Here is an 18,028-nt window from a genome sequence, read left to right on the forward strand (position 1 = left end):
GCTCCCCGGGGAGAATGTGCAGACTGGTACAAGAATAGGACCAAGAAGAGAACCCTGGAACCGTCAAGGCACTGTGCACAGCAGAGGAGAACTCTCTCTTTAGAGAGAAGTCACAGAGAAGTACAAGGGAATCAAGAGCAATGTCACAGACGCCATGTGATAAAAAAGTACATTACCTAGGCAACAGAGTCAAATTTGCTTTATTTCTGCCTTTATTTTTTTTTTCATTCATTTATTTTGCCTTTATTTTAAAAACAAAAAGCCCCAATATTTCCAAAGAGTTGTATTAAATACAGGAAACAGGACATGCAATCAATGCATTTATCTGTGAAGACGATTTCTATAGCACCTACTTTGTGTCAGGTATGCACTAAGTTCTGGGGACACAAAAATGAAGGTGACCTCAAGTCCCCTGAAGATCTCAGAGACATCATGGCCACAAGGAGCCGTGGAGCCCGGAGGCACCAGATGGATGCTGGAGAAAATAACACGGCTGATGTCAAATGCGGGTGCCAAGTTTGAGTTCTGAGTCATCTCTTCAATATATTCACAAAATTTTGGAACTTAGATGCTGGAAACTCCCAGAACCACCTTTTATCTCTTACAAAGGCAAAGTGCTTACCTGCTAACGGAACATATTTCATGCCCTTCCTCTCCAAACCCTGCCCAACCCAGGATGAAAGGCTTTACTATGAATCAGAGAGGTGCTGCTTAATTGCATGGAGCCCCTGGATGCAGCTGGCATCCTCTCTGAGGCAGGATCTGGACAGGAGGGGTAATAGGATCCAGTTCCCACCAAGGCTGGACCCTGGGATCCAAGAGGAGGACACAGCTTTGCCAAGACAGGAAGTCTCGGAGCTGTTCCACTGCCCAAATTGCAAGAGGGTAACTGGTATCTGGAGCCACAGAATCTCTGGGATAACTGACTCCTTCTCCAGCCCCCCAGCAACGCGCCCACTCTGTCCTGGAGGTGACAAAGCACGAGGAAGCCCAGTTTGACAATGTCCTCGACCTTGGATCTGGGTCCAGGAGCCTCAGATTTCAACTGAACCTGCGTCCCTGTCTGTAAAAAAAGTAGCATGCCCTTGGTGTTCTGACTAGAGGAGAAATGAGAACAAAGTAGGTTCTGGAAGAAGAGCAGAATTGCTGAAAAGAAGAGTAGGCTGGTACAATTCAAACGCTTATTTACAAAGCGGTTCTAAACAGGCGCCGTGATGACATCCTGTCCTGGGTGCCAAACGCCTATGTAGAGCCCCACTTACACTCTGCCCACAGCCTGAGCACCAGCTGCTAAAGTGAGTAAATATATATCCTTCCCCTCGCAGCCAAAAACGGGCTCCCCACCTTGGGAGAGCCTCTGTGTGGTCCTGTCCCCTTGACACGTGTTGGGCCACTGGATCCCTATCACAGATCACCAGGCACATGCTTCCCGCCCACCCCAGGCTCTGCTGCTGCAGAACAGATGTTCAGACACACTGCATAAGAGTCCTTAGCCAATGTGGTTGTAAATAATGAAAAATTTAAGTCAAGACATCTATTTATAACCGGTAAATACACTCTTGCTTTTCTCACCTTATTCCCTGTGGAAATTAACAATTTGGGGTGAGGTCTAACAATTTGAAATATCTAACATATGATGCTGGAGAAGCCTCTTGAGAGTCCCTTGGACAGCAAGGAGATCAAACCAGTCAATCCTAAAGGAAATCGACCCTGACCATTCATTGGAAGGACTGACGCCGAAGCTCCAATACTTTGGCCACCTGATGAGAAGGAGCCGACTCATTGGAAAAGACCCTGATGCTGGGAAAGATTGAGGGCAGGAGGAGAAGGGGACGACAGAGGATGAGATAGTTGGATGGCTTCACTGACTGAATGGACATGAGTTTGTGCAAATTCTGGGAGATAGTGAAGGACAGAGAAGCTTGGTGTGCTGCAGTCCATGGGGTCGCAAAGAGTCACACATGACTTGGCGACTAAACAACATCATCTAATTGGCTGACATGAGCTTCTGCTCAGCGGTGAGCAGAGATGTCTCAAGTCTTAGGCTCCATTCCTCCGTGTGGACCACGAATTCCATTTATTTATTCCTGGTCAGATGGGCACTGAGCAGTGCATGCTCATGGGTACCAGGTCCTATGTCAGGTGTGGCACACGAGACCAGCCTCAGACATCTCTCCCCTTTGAAAACAAATGATTTTGAAGAGTAATGACATCCTGGGCAGGCTGTACCGGGAGTTGACTGTCCCCTGCTTTCTTGCACACTCTACCGTTTCTGTGGGGGACCGAGGGAAACATGAGACTCCAGGTGTGAGACCCCTGGAAACTCAGTGTCTTCCAGTTCTGAGCATCAGTACAGACCCCACAGCTATCCCAGGCAGCCAAGTAACTGGCAACCCTAAACTCTTTATAATGAAGGGCAAAAACCTGTGCTCAATAACATCCTGGGTATCAACTTAAAATCAGAAATGTTAGGGCTTCCCTGGGGGCTCAATGGTGAAAAGTCCACCTGTCAATGCAGGAGACATGGGTTTGATCCCTGGTCCAGGAAGATTCCACATGCCATGGAGCAACTAAGCCCATGTACCGCAACTGCTGAGCCTGTGCTCTAGAGTCCGAGAACCACAACTACCAAGCCCATATCTGCAGCTACTGGACCTGAACGCTCTCAAGCCTGTGCTCCGCAGCGAGAAGACACAGCCATGAGGAGCTCGTGCACCGCAACTAAAGAGTAGCCCCCACTCACTGCAACTAGAGAAGAGACTGTGCAGCAGTGAAGACCCAGCACAGCCAAATACAAAAATTAGTTTAAAAAGCAGAAACGTCAGGATAAATGTTAAAGTTAAGGTCGCTTCGCCCACTCAGCTTGTAATGTGAATTCCAAGTTAATGCTTACGTCACATCCAAATCGAGTTGAACACAGTTAATATGCAGGAGTGTGCGCTTGGCCATTCATTTCCCTTGGGCCCACAAGAAGCAAGAGGCTATCCAGGTACTAACTCTGATGTGCCCAAGGGGTCTCTCAGGAAACGGGGGGACTGGGACTCTTGGGGGGGGGGGTCCCTGCCAATCTCTCCTGCTGCTTAACCCCTCCAGGAACCTTCACTCTGCTCAGCTGGCAACCAGGATGTCGGCTCATATGACTGATGCCTCCCCACCAGCCTGGTCTTGCCGGCTGCCTCCTCCCAGTCTCCGACACCCACCCAGGTGGCTGTCAGAAGCGCCCAGAGACACCAGGCGGCTCCCGGCTGTAGGAGGGTGGGCGAGGTGCTCCGCCCGGGCCTCAGCTGGTTCCCAGAAAAGAGAGATCCAGAAAGTCTGAGCAGGCCTCCTGCGTACTCAGGAACAGCAACTCTAAGAGGAATCGAGTTAAAAACTCAGTATTATATCAACCCCAAAGCCAAAAATAAACTCACATGAGAGGAGAACATTTGTTTTCCCCTGTTTAATACAGTAAGACTTAAAAAAAAAAAAAAAGAAATGATGGTAGTCATAGCATCAGGACAAGCTCTGCTTCGGTTTGTGGGCTGAGGAGTGATTTGAAGGAGACTGAAAGGATAACCAATGAGAATGGGAATTACTTCGAAACTGTGCTTTTTGTGCTTGAAAGCATATCATACACCGATTCTCATTTCTCAAGCTCCAAAGGCCCCCTTTTGATAATACATACTTTTACTATATTGAAATAAAATTCTCTAACATAGGCTACCCCCACACTTAATTTCACAAAAAAAATAATACATGCCTTAACAGTAACAGAAGAAGGAATTCCCTGGTGGCTCAGGGTTAGGACTCTGAGCTTTCACTGCCGAAGGGTGTGGGTTCAATTCCCGGTCAGGGACTAAGATCCCAGAAGCTACTCATTAAGGCCAATAACAACAACAACAAAGGAACTTCCCTGGTGGTCCAGTGGTGAAGAATCTTCCTTCCAATGCAGGGAATGCAGGTCCGATTGCTGCTTGGGGAACTAATATCGTGTGTGTGTGTGTGTGTGTGTGTGTGTGTGTAACTAATATCATGTGTGTGTGTGTGTGTGTGTGTGTGTGCACGCTAAATCCTTTAGTTGCATCCAGCTCTTTGTGACCCCATGGACTGCAGCCCACCAGGCTCCTCTATCCATGGGATTCTCTAGGCAAGAACACAAGAGTGGTTTGCCATGTCCTCCTCCAGGGGATCGTCCCGATCCAGCGATGGAACCTGCATCTCTTATGTCTCCTGCATTGGCAAGTGGGTTCTTTACCACGAGCAATACCTGGGAAGCCCAAGGTCCCACATGCCATAGGGCAACTAAGCCCCCGTGCCACCCAGTGCAGTAAAAAAAAAAAAGCCATCACAAGGGAAAAAAATTAATGGAAAGTAACATAATTTTGTTTAAACACATGTCTCAATATGTAAATGCTTGGACATAACCATTCTAGCAGCTGTGATGAAGCTGTGAGAAGCCTGCCCACAGAGATTCACAGAGAACATCTCCACTTCATCAAAGACCAATGGTGGCATGTCTTGGTGGAGGTTTAAATGCCTGTAGGGCACTGCTAACTAGATTCCTCTAGCTGTGGCATGGGGGTTTAGTTGCCCCATGGCATGTAGGACCTTGGGCTTCCTAGGCAGCGCTAGTGGTAAAGCACCCACTTGTCAATGCAGGAGACGTAAGAGATGGAGGTTCTATCCTTGGGTCGGGAAGATCCCCTGCAGGAGGGCATGGCAAACCACTCCAGTATTCTTGCCTGGAGAATTTCATGGACCTGATTTTTCCAAGCGGGCAAAAACTCTTGACAAAGTTCTGAACAAAACAAAGGTCAAACTTCCCTTGATGTACTGAGGTGTTGCACTCCTAGAAAATTCAAAGTACCCACAGTACCCTATCGCTGTGGGGAAGAAATAATTTGTGTCCATTTGTAAAATGGACCTGGTTTGGGTGGTTCTCACCATGTGAATGTCCAGGAGCATGTCTCTGCAGAGGGAGGGACGGATCTGACCAGGCAGGACATCCTGTACCACGACCCCAAGCAGTAAAAACCACCTTCCCCCAGTTCATATGAAAACTAAAAACAGACCCATAAGCTTGCAAAATGTCACTGACGGGCAGTGCCCTGATGGCTAAGAACTTCCTCTGCCTCTCTGTGGCCAGGACTTCAACTTCACCTCTGGGAGGGTCAGTGACAGCAAGAGAATACCACCTATACCAAAAAGCACACAGTCCACAGCCAGGGCAAAGCAATGCTAGCTCCTCACTTCCTTAATAAAGAGGACATACACCCACTAGAGCAATTTAAAGGACAGCACTCTGATCAATAATGTAGACTATTTAACTGGGATTTTCATCTTGGGATCAAAAATGTCTTATTTGATTAATCATTAGCCCTTCGACGTGCTCTGAGTTGAAAACTACAGAACGATAATCTTCTATGAAGATGATGCAAAGAAAAGTCTAAAAAATAATATCAAAGAAGTTACAAGTAAATAATAAATGATTTAATAAAGTTTTCAACCACATAATCTCCTGTGGCATGAAAGTTGTACATCCTTGACATTTAACAGTTTTATCTCTACATTCACCCCGCAGTATCAGAGCAGGGCCAGTTCTAGGACCCTCAGGGAAATCAAATTCGAGGATGTTCAAGTCCTTTCAGCACAGAATAGTATTTTTCACCCATGGTTGATTAAAGCCGAGGATGCAGAACTTACAAATAAAGAGGGCCAACTGTAGTCACGTTCAGGTAACACAATGTGGTCTACAGTCACACCACCCACAATGTGCTCACTCTTGTCAGATATACAGCTTGTATAAATTATATTCTTAATCTACTCAATTTATTCAGTTTCTCGGAATTTCTACTCTGTAATTTCATAAATGAACAGTTTATAAAGAACCAAAGAATTTTACATCTGAAAAGAATCTTAGAAAGAATCCAATTCCTTCATCTTATCCTGTATCTTGTTATTTAAAACACCATGAGTGCCTGCCATTTTAATAAAAGGTAAAGATTTTGGTAAATGAAGGCTGCCAGTAGAAGGGAACAGCATTTTGTAAATTCAAAATTACAATATTTTTTCAGATCTCCAAGCTTCCACCCACTATATAAATTTCTAAACTAATGTTTCCAACACACATTGAGCACTGACTTCATTTGCACATAAAAGCTTAACATCTCTCAATTTTTAATTTCAACTTGCAAGCTTTGTATACCATTGATCATTTTTAATTAAGTCAGATTTCCCTACATTTTGCTCATGCTTTTACTTAAAAATGCAATGGTTTGTGACATCTTTCATTAATAATATTGGCTGTGCACTGTCATCCAGGCAAATATTAATCATCATTGATCAGTGAAAGACAATGAAATCAAACCATTTAAATGAAAAAACAGAAGGACTATTCCATGAGAGAAAAAAATAGCTATATTTGTTGACTACATTCAAAGGCTGGTCAAGTCCTAATCTGCACCATTAACAAACAGATCACTATTACTTTATGTTCTTCTGACAAAGATAAAAACTAATCTACTTTTCAGAAGTTATCTGGGACTCTACATTTCTTTATTGTTATTATTCTTGTGTCAAGGAAATTCAAGGCAGCAGTTTGAATATCATTAAGCTTGTAGAGAAGAAAATGCTATCATTATAGAGATGCCATCCAGAAAAATGCAATTTCACAAATCTTCCAAGTGGACTTGACCTCGGGTCATTCCAATTGGTGACGTTCTTGACAATGCAAGGTCTCTGGTGATAAACAGAGAGAAGCAAATACTGGTACTAAATGTTTCTTAATAGCAGGCTGCCATGATTTGATCCACTTATTTTGTGATAAATATTCTCAGCATCTGAAAGGACATTTAAAGAAACAGGACCATGGCGGGTGTTTCCAAGGCACGCATGTGCTGCAGGCCCCCTCCGTGCGCATTACAACGGGGTGGCTTCAGAGGCCTTCCCGGAGGAGGGGGAAGGAACGCAGGTGCACCCATGTTCTGGTGCTCCAGGAGGCTATGGCTGTGCTGGCCGGGGGGTGGCTTCCACGCTTCCATGGTACATCATCCAGGCCCCTGATGGGAAGTCCAAAGTCCATGGCAACAGGATCTTCAGCCAAAGTTTTTGTTCCACCAGAACCTGATCCCTGCAGAGCTGGGAGGACCACCCCCAGATGTTCCAGTTATATTCAGGGGCATGTAACAGCACCACTGCATTTCTGATACTTAAAGAACTTTGATAAAGAAGTATGTAAATTCAAAACCCTTACAAGCTATTTAGCTGGAATTCTATTCAAGACCCTGAGGACTTCCCTGGTGGTCCAGTGATTAAGAAGTCACCTGCCAAGGCAGGTAACAGGGACCTGATCTCAAGTCCGGGGAGATGCCACATGCCATGGGGCAACAAAGCCCACGTGCCCTACAATTACAAAGCCTGAGTGCCCCAGAGCCTGTGCTCTGAGACCAGAGACGCCACCGCAGTGAGGAGCACGAGCAACTGGAGAAAGCCCACTTGCTGCGGCCAGAGAAAGCCCACGTGAAGCAGTGAAGACCCAGGGCAGCCACAATAAATAATTTAAAAACCAAAGACCCTGAAGAAGAATCCTAACAACGTTACTCACAAGTTTCTACTAGGGGATGTACTATAAAAAAAAAGGAAACCTGAAGACCACCTCCTACTGTACAGTGGGATTAAAGAGGGTTAAAAAAGAGCATTATTCAGCCATAAAAAGGATGAATGAATGAAGCACTGCTTCATGCAACAACATGGATAAAGCTAGAAACATCATGCTAAACAAAAGGCAGACACAACAGGCTACATATTGTACAATTCCATTTCTGTGAAACAGCAGGCAACTTTCCAGAATAGGCAAGTTCACGGAAACAGAAAGCAGAGGAGCAATTGTCGGGGGGCTGGGAGGAGCAGAAAGGAGGGGAGACTGCTGATGGGCACAAGGGTTTCTTTTCTTTCCTTTTTTTTTTAATTGTGCTGATGAAAATGTTCTGGAACCAGATAGTGGTGACGGTTGCAGAACTTTGTCAGTATACTAAAAACCACTGATTTGTATACTTTCATAGGTGACTTATATGGTATGTGAATTATACTTAACTTTTTTAAAAGGTAAAGATGTCAGTGCAGATTTTAGTGGAGAGAAATTAATTACAGGAAAACTCCACCATAAGTAGGTTTCAAAGAACTAAGTCACATGAAATATACAATTGCATTGCTGCAAGGTGAATGAAAATCAGTGTGAATTATAGAGAGAGGGAGAGAAAGAGAGGGAGAGGGAGAAATAGGAAGCATGAAAAGTGTAAGAATAAAGATTAGTAAGATGATTAGGAAACCATCGAGCTTTCCTGGCACTGAACAAGCCCCAAATGATCACAAGGCAGTTAATTCCTAATTGCAAGCCCCAGCCCCCAGATAAGAACCCAGATAAGGAGGCAAGGGCCGTTATCAATCCAGTTACATCTAAATTTGCTTTACTGCAGGACACATTATTATTGAGTTTTACTCCACGTGTGTTAATAGAGGAATATTTTAAAGGGGGGGAGAGTGGTTAAAAGCCTGTTCCCCTACATGGAGGAAAAAACCAAGAAGAAACAGCTCTCTCCCAAGGTCACTGACCATGACCTTGTCCACGTTACCAGCAACTTAATGTGCCTCTGTGCCTTGACTTACCCAGCTGTGAAAGTAAAATGCTAATAACACATCTCTGCTTCACAGGGTGATGTAAGGGGTAATTAGTACTCTTAAGGTTCTTGGTGATCTTTATATTTGAGACAGCCTGCTATTATGACGAAGCCTTAACAAACACCTTCTCTCCAGCAGTCAAGACCTGATTCTATTTAAAGACATAATTTAATGAGATTTGTTGCAAAACCAAATGGAATGCTTGATCCATTACTTTGCTTTTTTTGCTTCATAAGCATGTGTAATAAATGCACATTCCTATAGTTGTTGAACTTGGTACTTTAATAATATTAAATAACTGAATTTGAAAAAATGCTAAACTGTCTCATCCAATCCTTCACTTTTAGAGGTATTAGAAGATGAGGAATTAGAATAAAATGCTCAGGGCCAAGCATGAGGGCTGGAGCTGCCCACCCCATGGGGATTGTCGTTCTTTATTTTTGTCTCTTTGCCATTGAACACAATGCTTGGCACATAAACACAATGCATCATCTTAGTGTTCTGGAGGTCAGGAAACTAAACGTGGTCACAGCAGGGCTGTATTCTACCGGGATGTTTAAGGGGAGAGTCTGTTTCCAGGCCTTTTCCAGCTTCCAGAAGCCTCCTGCATTCCTTGGCTCACAAGCTCGCATCACTTCAACCTCTGCTGATGTCCGCATATCTTCTCTGATTCTCACTCTCCACCTGCCCTGTTACAAAGACCCTGTGATGACTTCAGGTCCCTCCAGAAAATCCAGGATAATCCCCCCATCTCCAGATCCTTAACTGAATCACATCTCTGAAGTCCCTTTTCGCCAGGTAAACTCCTTCTGCCATGTTCACAGGATCAGGAGGTCGACATTCCAAGGGGGCCATTATTCTGTCTATCTCAACATGTATGAAGATAATGCAGTAAAAACCAAGAAGAGAAATATCCCACCATGTCCCCCAACATTTAAGAGTCTCCAGGCCAGGAAGAGAAAGACACAAGGACAGTGATTGCCTCTGGGAGAGAAACTAGGTGGCCAAGGACAGGGCGGGAGAAATTTCTCTTTTTGACTTGTTTAACTAACATCTGCATGGCCATGACTATGTAGGCACAGTCTACAGGACACAGCCAGGCACAGTCTCATTTCCAGCTATTAGTTCATCGAGCCCATAAAAACAGACTGGACTATTTTACACTTGTTAAAAACTCAGCATAGACGGCGTAAATGACTTGCACAACCAAATCCATATAGTTAATGGGTAAGCCTGGAGTCAGGGCTTGAGCCCAGGCTGTCTGGCTAGTTGCTCTTAACTACCATTTCTATACAGCTTAGGGGGACTTACCTATCACAGTTTAACCTTTTATCCTGCTGGAATTTCATACCACGCCAATATATTAAAGATCTAAGAAGTTAAAGATACAGCCATGACAAAGCTGTCTCTAAAACTGAGAGCTAAAAACGAGATGTCCATACTTGGTTCTTCCTGAGTCCAATTCCTTCCTAGGGAAGACTTAAGTCAGGAACATAACTCATTTGCAAAGAAGGGGAACAGAACTGGAAATGCAGACAAGCATCATTTGGCAATCAGTACTCGTAACATCTACAGGAAGGGTCAGACCTCTTTTTTCCCTCGTGTGTAACCGGCTACATAATGTTTCCTCTTTCTGATAACAGCTAACAGTTTCACAGAATTACTACCTCACAGGCATCTGCCTCACTCTACACGCACAGGTGACTGCATTCGATCCAGTCATTCCAAAGTCTCAAATGGCTATTTTAAAAGTGATGTAGCTAACAGAAATTACATGCCCTGTTCTTTAGAGAAATTCTGTAGATTTTAACCTGAAAAATGAATTCGCATGTCATGTTAGGAGAGAGAAAATAGGACTGGTTTTACTCAAAATGCTGGCAAATTTAATTCACCAGCTTCTCCCTCAGCTCCAACACTGCCTCATCCTCAGGGCCACAGGCACCTCCTCACCCCCAGCTGTCCTGATGCCAGGCTAGTCAAGCCTCTAAAGGGGATCCGCGAGGACCACACCATTAGTGGACATGGCATTACGGTGCTGAGGAGTGCTTTGTTTTTATAGGCACCAACAGTAATTCACTTGTTCTTTCTTTCCCCCTAAAACATTTATTTGAGTCTTTGTTTTAAAAGGGACTTCTGATCATTAAAAGCAATAATGGGAGAACCAAAGGAATGAAGCTCTAACAGTTAAATAATAAAGCCAATATGCAGAAGGTAAGAGTATCTACTCTGGAAGGATTTCAAGCCACACTTTGGTGCTCCTTAAGTGACCAGACAAATGCTCTGAATTTTCTGTAAGGCAGGGAAAAGTAAGGCCAATACTTGCTCCTTTCTTCACTTACTTGCCATGATATATTTTTTATAAATTCCAGGAATTCAGGGTTTTATACACTCTGGTCCCAACAGACTTTACAATGTTATTTCCCATTCACACAGAGCCAGGTGGCCTCTGCTCCAGGCTTGTGTCCCAGGCCACACGTTCTCTATGAAATGCCCTCCCCGCTCCCACCACACAGCCCCCAGCCCACAAAATGCCCATCTGATCCATCTGAGTTTGGTACTCAGACCACACACTCACCTTCCTCCAGTCCTCACACCTCTCTCTTTGGACTCCTTTACTCAAAATTAACAGAAGATCAGTGGGAATTCTACCTCTGAACTGGACTTCTAATTCTCTTCATTGAAAAGCCTTTTTTTTTTTTCCCCCAAATGTGAGTTATTATCTACAAGTGTTTTACTTTTCCTACTCAACTATAAGTGCCTTGAGGGTAGAAAATAATGTCTAACTCATTGTTATATACCTGCAACGTTTTATGTTATTGTTTATTTGTTAAATAAACAAGTGGATAAATGTATGAATGAATATGGCAAAAGGAAAACAAATTCCCCAACAACACTAGGCTTTACAAGGGGATTAGCACCCAAGGACCCTAGTTACTGCTAACAGAAAGCTATATTGCTCATTCCCGCTAATGAAACTGAAAACTGTCTTCAGCACCATTGGAAGAAACTATGAACTTGGAGACCAAAGTTCTCTGTGTCCTGGTAAAATCAGTATTTCCCACTCAGATTTTTTAAAAAATTTTTACATGTACCGACCATCTTTAGAAACTTGAGTATGTTTTAACATTTGGGGATCTGGGGTGTCAACCAGACAGACTCGGTAATAGTATTTCCACACACAAACAGGGCATTTTCTGAGCTCAATGTTGTTATCATCCTAAACCAGACTATGGAAGCCGAAATGCCCTCACTCTCATAAACAGGAAATAAGCGGGCTTGCCACATCAGAGCTGGCTCTATAATTCTTCTCCTGGTAGAAAGCTGTATAACGGATACATACATTCCCAGGGGCAATCCATTCCAAAGAGCAAATTTGCATCTAAGTGGCTTCTGGTAGCTTGACAGTCTACCCTATTTATATAGCAATTTAAAAAGAGACTGATTCAAAGTGGGGTGGGGAATTAAAAAAAGAGCCTCAGGCTGCAATTACCTTCATCATCCTGTGAGAAGCATTGGCTGGGTTGACATTACATGGAAGCAGGAACATAGGTCTTTTCTATTTTGTCTCCTGTTAAATATACCCCAACCCTAATGAGGCCGTATGAACAGCTGTTTATAGATGGAGAATACATGAATGTCACATCATGTTCAATGTTTACATAAAGAGTTTGTTCAGGAAGTCTATGCCCAATGAGACACTCTTAAAAGCTATTGAAATGTTTCAAAAGATGGCATACACTGGAAAAGGGGCTTTTCGATATAAATCAAAAACAGCAATAACAGGAATCCAGTATCAACAGGGCTGGCACGTCCGATGACTTCAGTGGTGGCCTTGTGGGCTCAAAAATAACACTGACTTCTCCGGGGAATTCCAGAGGTAAAACTAATTCTCTCTATAAGAAGTCTTTCCAGATGATATTACTGCTCAAGACAAACACAGCCTCTAGACATTTCTTCTCTCTCTCCCTCTACTGTGGATAACTAGAACAAAAATTCAAACCCTTACAGGCAGGAATCAAATGGTCATTCAACCCTAAGGATACACAGGAACTTGGTACTGAGCACCCAGCACTTCTTGGGGTATCCCTACCCATTCCACTCTTCACAGCATCATGGGAATATCACAGCCAAGCCGGTGACTGATGGAAGTTCTCTACTTCTCAGTGTATTAATCCACTGATTGGGGACTGTCTCCCAAGGGTGGGCTGAGACCCACTAAGGGGAACTAACAAACCAGTTTGCTGCCTCCTGAGTGTGCTGAGGACCAGGTCGGGGCTGGGGGCATGGGATCCCTGAATGAGAAAGTATCAACACACAGGTACGAGTGCAGTCATTTGCTGGGAACTTCATATACATTTGTCTCATTTAATCCTCAAGACCTGGGCACAGAAGGGTTCAGGAAAGGGTGAGTCATACCGCTGGGGAGCAGACCACCTCCTTCAGACCACTGGCGTCGGCAGCCGTGAGTGAACCCTGGTCCATGACAAAGCTGGCACTACCCCAGACTGCCTGAAGGGGGCTCTCTGGCCACAGGACCCAGGAATTTGAATTTCCACAATGTCTTCAAGTGAGTCTTATTAAACATTGTGAAGTCTGAGAACCACTTCCCTAAACACTACACACATCATGAGTCTCAAGAAGGCCAGCAGGATGCTTCTTTTCTAGAAAAGCATGAAACCTGAACAGAAACACTATTATTCCCCAAGCTTCATGGGACAGTCTCATATATATATGCGTGCTAAGTCACTTCAGTTGTGTCCGACCTTTGCAACCCTATGGACCGTAGCCCACCAGGCTCCTCTGTCCATGGGATTCTCCAGGCAAGAATACTGGACTGGGCTGCCATGCCCTCCTCCAAGGAAATATTTCCAACCCAAGGATCAAACCCACATCTCATACGTGTCCTACATTGCCAGGCAGGTTCTTTACCACTAGTGTCACTTGGGAAGCCTATGTATATATATGTAAAGAAGGTCTGTTTTTTTTGCCCAGCTCAAACCTGATCAAGAGACTAAAGCTAAATTTAGTAAATAGATTCTGGATACCTGAATCACACCACAAGTAGACAGGAAGCTCTGAACTCATGTTGCTTACCCCAGGGCCTCCTGTATTTCAAGTACCCAGTAAGGTTCAGTGAATATTAAGCCCAGACAGTTAAAATATGCCTGGAACAGTTGCTTAGGGAGTCTTCTTCCTCCACTTTCCAATGTTCTTTCAGTTTCCATTAACAAAAACAAAGGCAGGTCTTCCCTTCCAGAGAGCCCGCTGTGTGGTTTTTATTAACAAGCAAAAGACTGGTTTCTTGGGGAAACAAAACAGAGTTTCCTTTGAGTACCAGGCTGCCTCTGGCAATGCTGGGAGCAAGTGAAATTTAGGGAAAGGCAGACTCTGAAATGACCACTCTTCGGTAACACTCAAAGTTGTATGAAATACTGCTTTTCAAAATCATTTAAATTACTTTCTGTGTGTAATTTAGAAAATAAAGCATAAAAAGTGGGACTACTGTTTCCTAATTCATCACCAAGGCAAGTCAAGGTAACCTGTAACAAGACAGCGAGCTCATGGCGGGAAGGGGATGGGAGACCCCCGTGTTCAGACTTCCTGCCCCCAAGGAGCCGGGCTGGAGGTGCAGAGACTCAGACTGGCTCAAGCTCATGGCAGCCCCCTGGGCAGAGATAAGCCTTGTCCTCCAGATGAGAAGCCCAGGTTCAGAGTCCTCATTTGAGCTCCCCCAGACGCAGAGCCCACGCCAAGTGGTGGGTACAGAAGTTTATCTTGAAGGTGATCCCAGGAAGCCCAAGAGAGGGACAGTGGCCGGAGAGACCAGAGGTCAGAAAATGTGTGAAAGGCGTAAAATGAGAAGCCGACTTCCCTTGTACTTGGAAGAACTGTGGGGCGCACCCCAGAACTGTCTCAGCAGGGCACAGGGAGGCTGGGGTGTCATCCACTGACGTCCACCCTCCCTGGCTGAGCGCTGCTCCCAAGGTCACACAGCCCGTAAAGGGCAGGCCCAAACTCAAGCCCAGATGGGGTGGGACCCGCCCGAAGCCTGAGTGCCTATCACCTCGCCACTCACCCTACCCCACCCCACCACTCCCACCCCCATGACCCACACCCCAATCACCTCCCCACCCCACCACCCCACCACCCCCACTCCCATGACACCCACCCCATCCCCATCACCCCACCACCCCCACTCCCATGACACCCACGCCATCCCCATCACCCCACCACTCCCACTCCCATGACGCCCACCCCATCCCCATCACCCTACCACCCCCACCAACACCCCACCACCCCCACCCCATCACCCCACCACCCCACTCCCATCACCATCACTCCCCCACCTCCACCAACACCCCACCCCACCACCCCCACCCCCATGACCCCCACCCCCTCCCCATCACCCCACCACCCCCACCAACACCCCCCCATCCCTCCATCCCCATCACCCCACCACCCCCACCAACACCCCACCACCCCCACTCCATCCCCATCACCCCACCACCCCCACCAACACCCCCCCATCACCGCCACACCATCCCCATCACCACCACACCATCCCCACCAACACCCCACCCCACCCCATCACCCCCCCAACCCCATCCCGATCACCACACCACCCCCAACTTACACTTCCACAAACATGACTTCTCGTGTCAGGCTCAGCTAACAGGTTCCCTCTTTTTCCTCTCTCCCCTCACTTAATTTTTTCTTCCCCAACCTTCAAGACAGACAGGCTTCCCTCTGGAGACATCCACCCACAGGCATTTAACTTCCTTCACAGGCTACACAACTACTTCAGAAAAGACAATAAACCAAGGGCCAAGGGTGGTGGAGGAGGGATGGATCAGGAGTCTGGGATTCGCAGGTGCCCCAACTACCATACATAGGATGGATAATCAACAAATAGCTCAGGGAGCTATACTCAACACCCTGTGATAAACCACGAAGGAAAAGAACATGAAAAAGAAGGTATGTATGTATCTAACTGAGTCACCTTGCTGCACATCTGAGACCAACACGGTATCGTAAATCCACTATGATTCAATTTTTTTAAAAATCAGAAATTAATGGGAGGGAGTAAATAAATTCCATATTTGCCAAGCCTTTGGGAAAGCAGTCCCTCGTGGCCGTTTTGTTCCCAACACAAGCACAGTACTGTGGAGCAGGGGAGGGGGCAGACAGTGAATCCTGGGGAGCCGCTGTCTCAGCCCCGCAGAGCAGTCTCACCAGGAGAACAAGGTGGCGATAAACCATCCAAGGAAGGATGAGAAGCCGCATACACTGTAGCCAAGGGGCACCTGCGGCAAGACCAGGGTGGAAAAGCACTGCCACAGCCTGGACACTCATTGGAAGGACTGATGCTGAAGCTTCAATACTTTGGTACCTGATGTGAAGAGCCGACTCACTGGAAAAGACCCTGATGCTGGGAAAGGTGAGTGCAGGAGAAGGGGGGGTCACAGAGGATGGGACAGTTGGATGGCATCACTGACTCCATGGACATGAGTCTGAGCAAACCCCGGGAGATGGTGAAGGACAGGGCAGCCTGGCGTGCTGCAGTCCACGGGGTTGCAAAGAGTCGGACATGACCGAGCAACTGAACAACAGTCTGACTAAGGTAAGGCACCCGCACACACAGACATGGGTGTCTTCAGTGATAAAGCTGTAGCCTGTAAGAACGGGCTCCTAGGACAGGGGCTTAATGATCCCCTAACATATCCAGGCCCTCCTCTTATGCTGGATCCTTGCACCAAAAAAAAAAGTAAAAGACAAGATTAACTGACCTGTTTGATTTTCAACTGCTGGGGGTGGGGGCGGGGGGGAAGGAGTCAAATTTGGCCTCTTTTGCTGCTTTCTGTAGAAATTCATTCCTGCAACTACCAAAAGTATTATAGAGTCTGCAGTGATTTCTTATTATGATAAAATACATAGAGGTATAACAGGCAGTGAATGTATCCCTCAAGAATAATGAATCCAACGAATGGACACATGATGTCTTGTGTGGAACACTCAGGCCTGTAAAGCAGCCCAGGGTGACTTGAATCGCGTCCCTAATATAACCAGGTAATTAATTAGTTCCATCATATTTTTGGTTTTATGACACTGACTTTTATATGCCAATCGTCAATGTAATGGCATTTTAAATTGGAGGGAAATCTCTAGAGAGGAGGAAAAGGCAGTATATACCTTATTGAATCACAAATCTTACCATCTGATGTTTTAATACCAAAGTGACCTAATAAACCTGCTTTATAATTAAATCGATCTTAACAACTTCTGTGTCTTTTTACTCATTTTTGGTGATCATGCAGAGATTTCCATTAGAAATCTGTTATGATTATAATTAAGAATAAAAATTACTTCATGTGCTTGTCAGGCTCAGGCCCCTGTCCGGGCTTGGCCAGCTCCTTCCCAGGTACAGAAGGAACAACAGGTTTTCAGTGTGAGCTGGAGTCTCTCATTTACCAGACTGTAAAAATATGAAATGTGCACCAGTAATAGGCCCGGAAAGTCAGACCTTCAAATGACTGCCTCAAATGGAAATCTCACCTTTAAAAAAATAAACTGGCATACAATTTTTCATTTTCAGGCCTTTACACAATTTTAAAATTTATGACCTACATGAAAAATTTGCTATTTATTGAAAAAGTAGTACTCAACAAAAGAGGTAAAGAACTGAAATACATCAACTGTTCTTAAAATCCAATAAATGACTGCAAAATGTTTTGCCTTACACTCAACTAAACAGAAAAATCAACTTTGGCATTTATGTTGGCTTTTGTCTCTCTGAATAACCAAGTAATTACAACACTAAATATCATGCGTGATTTTATTTTTAAGACTGTAATTTTAAGGAATATTACTTTATGTGAAAACAATTATTTTCCATTTTCACTAAAAGAGTTATAATTACTAAAACGCATGGAATTCTGTATCAAATCAGTTTGCTTGGCATCTGTGTTCTTCCCCTAAGAAATGAGAAAATATTCTTTGAACAGAGCTAAATAATCTCAGTTTGCAAGCAAACACAGCCTAAAAATATTATCTGGTGATACCAGCAGTGAAGAAAGGGAGAAATAACAGAACCTTACCATTTGCCGTATCCTTTTTAAAGTGATCCAGGAATTCCTCCAGAAGTTGGGACTGGTTAGGAGGGGGCAGCAGACCCTTCTGTTCCCTGGAGAACAGGTCACTGTCTGACCAGGAAGAACACAGAGTCGCTTTTGTGTCCGGGGGCCTGGCAATCAGAGTGAGCCCAACACTCTTCTCAGAAAACAGAGCCTCCATCTGCTTGAGGTCAAGATCAGACACGGCTTCCCCATTTAAGGTCATGATTTCATTGCCCTTTCTCAGCCCTGAGAAGGAG

At 45.1% G+C, this 18,028-nt stretch overlaps 1 protein-coding gene across 5 annotated transcripts in view; it reads right to left on the minus strand.

Annotated features, from left to right (window-relative positions):
* Positions 1-18,028, minus strand: part of TIAM2 (TIAM Rac1 associated GEF 2) — a 244,678-nt gene that overhangs the window by 54,619 nt on the left and 172,031 nt on the right. For all 5 annotated transcript variants that reach the window (XM_070461588.1, XM_020880120.2, XM_020880121.2 and 2 more), the window contains one exon: positions 17,754-18,017. In XM_070461588.1, coding sequence (XP_070317689.1) covers positions 17,754-18,017 — 264 coding nt within the window. The remainder of the gene's footprint in view (positions 1-17,753; positions 18,018-18,028) is intronic.

This window comes from Odocoileus virginianus, chromosome 34 (assembly GCF_023699985.2).
Source record: "Odocoileus virginianus isolate 20LAN1187 ecotype Illinois chromosome 34, Ovbor_1.2, whole genome shotgun sequence".
Lineage (NCBI taxonomy): Eukaryota > Metazoa > Chordata > Mammalia > Artiodactyla > Cervidae > Odocoileus > Odocoileus virginianus.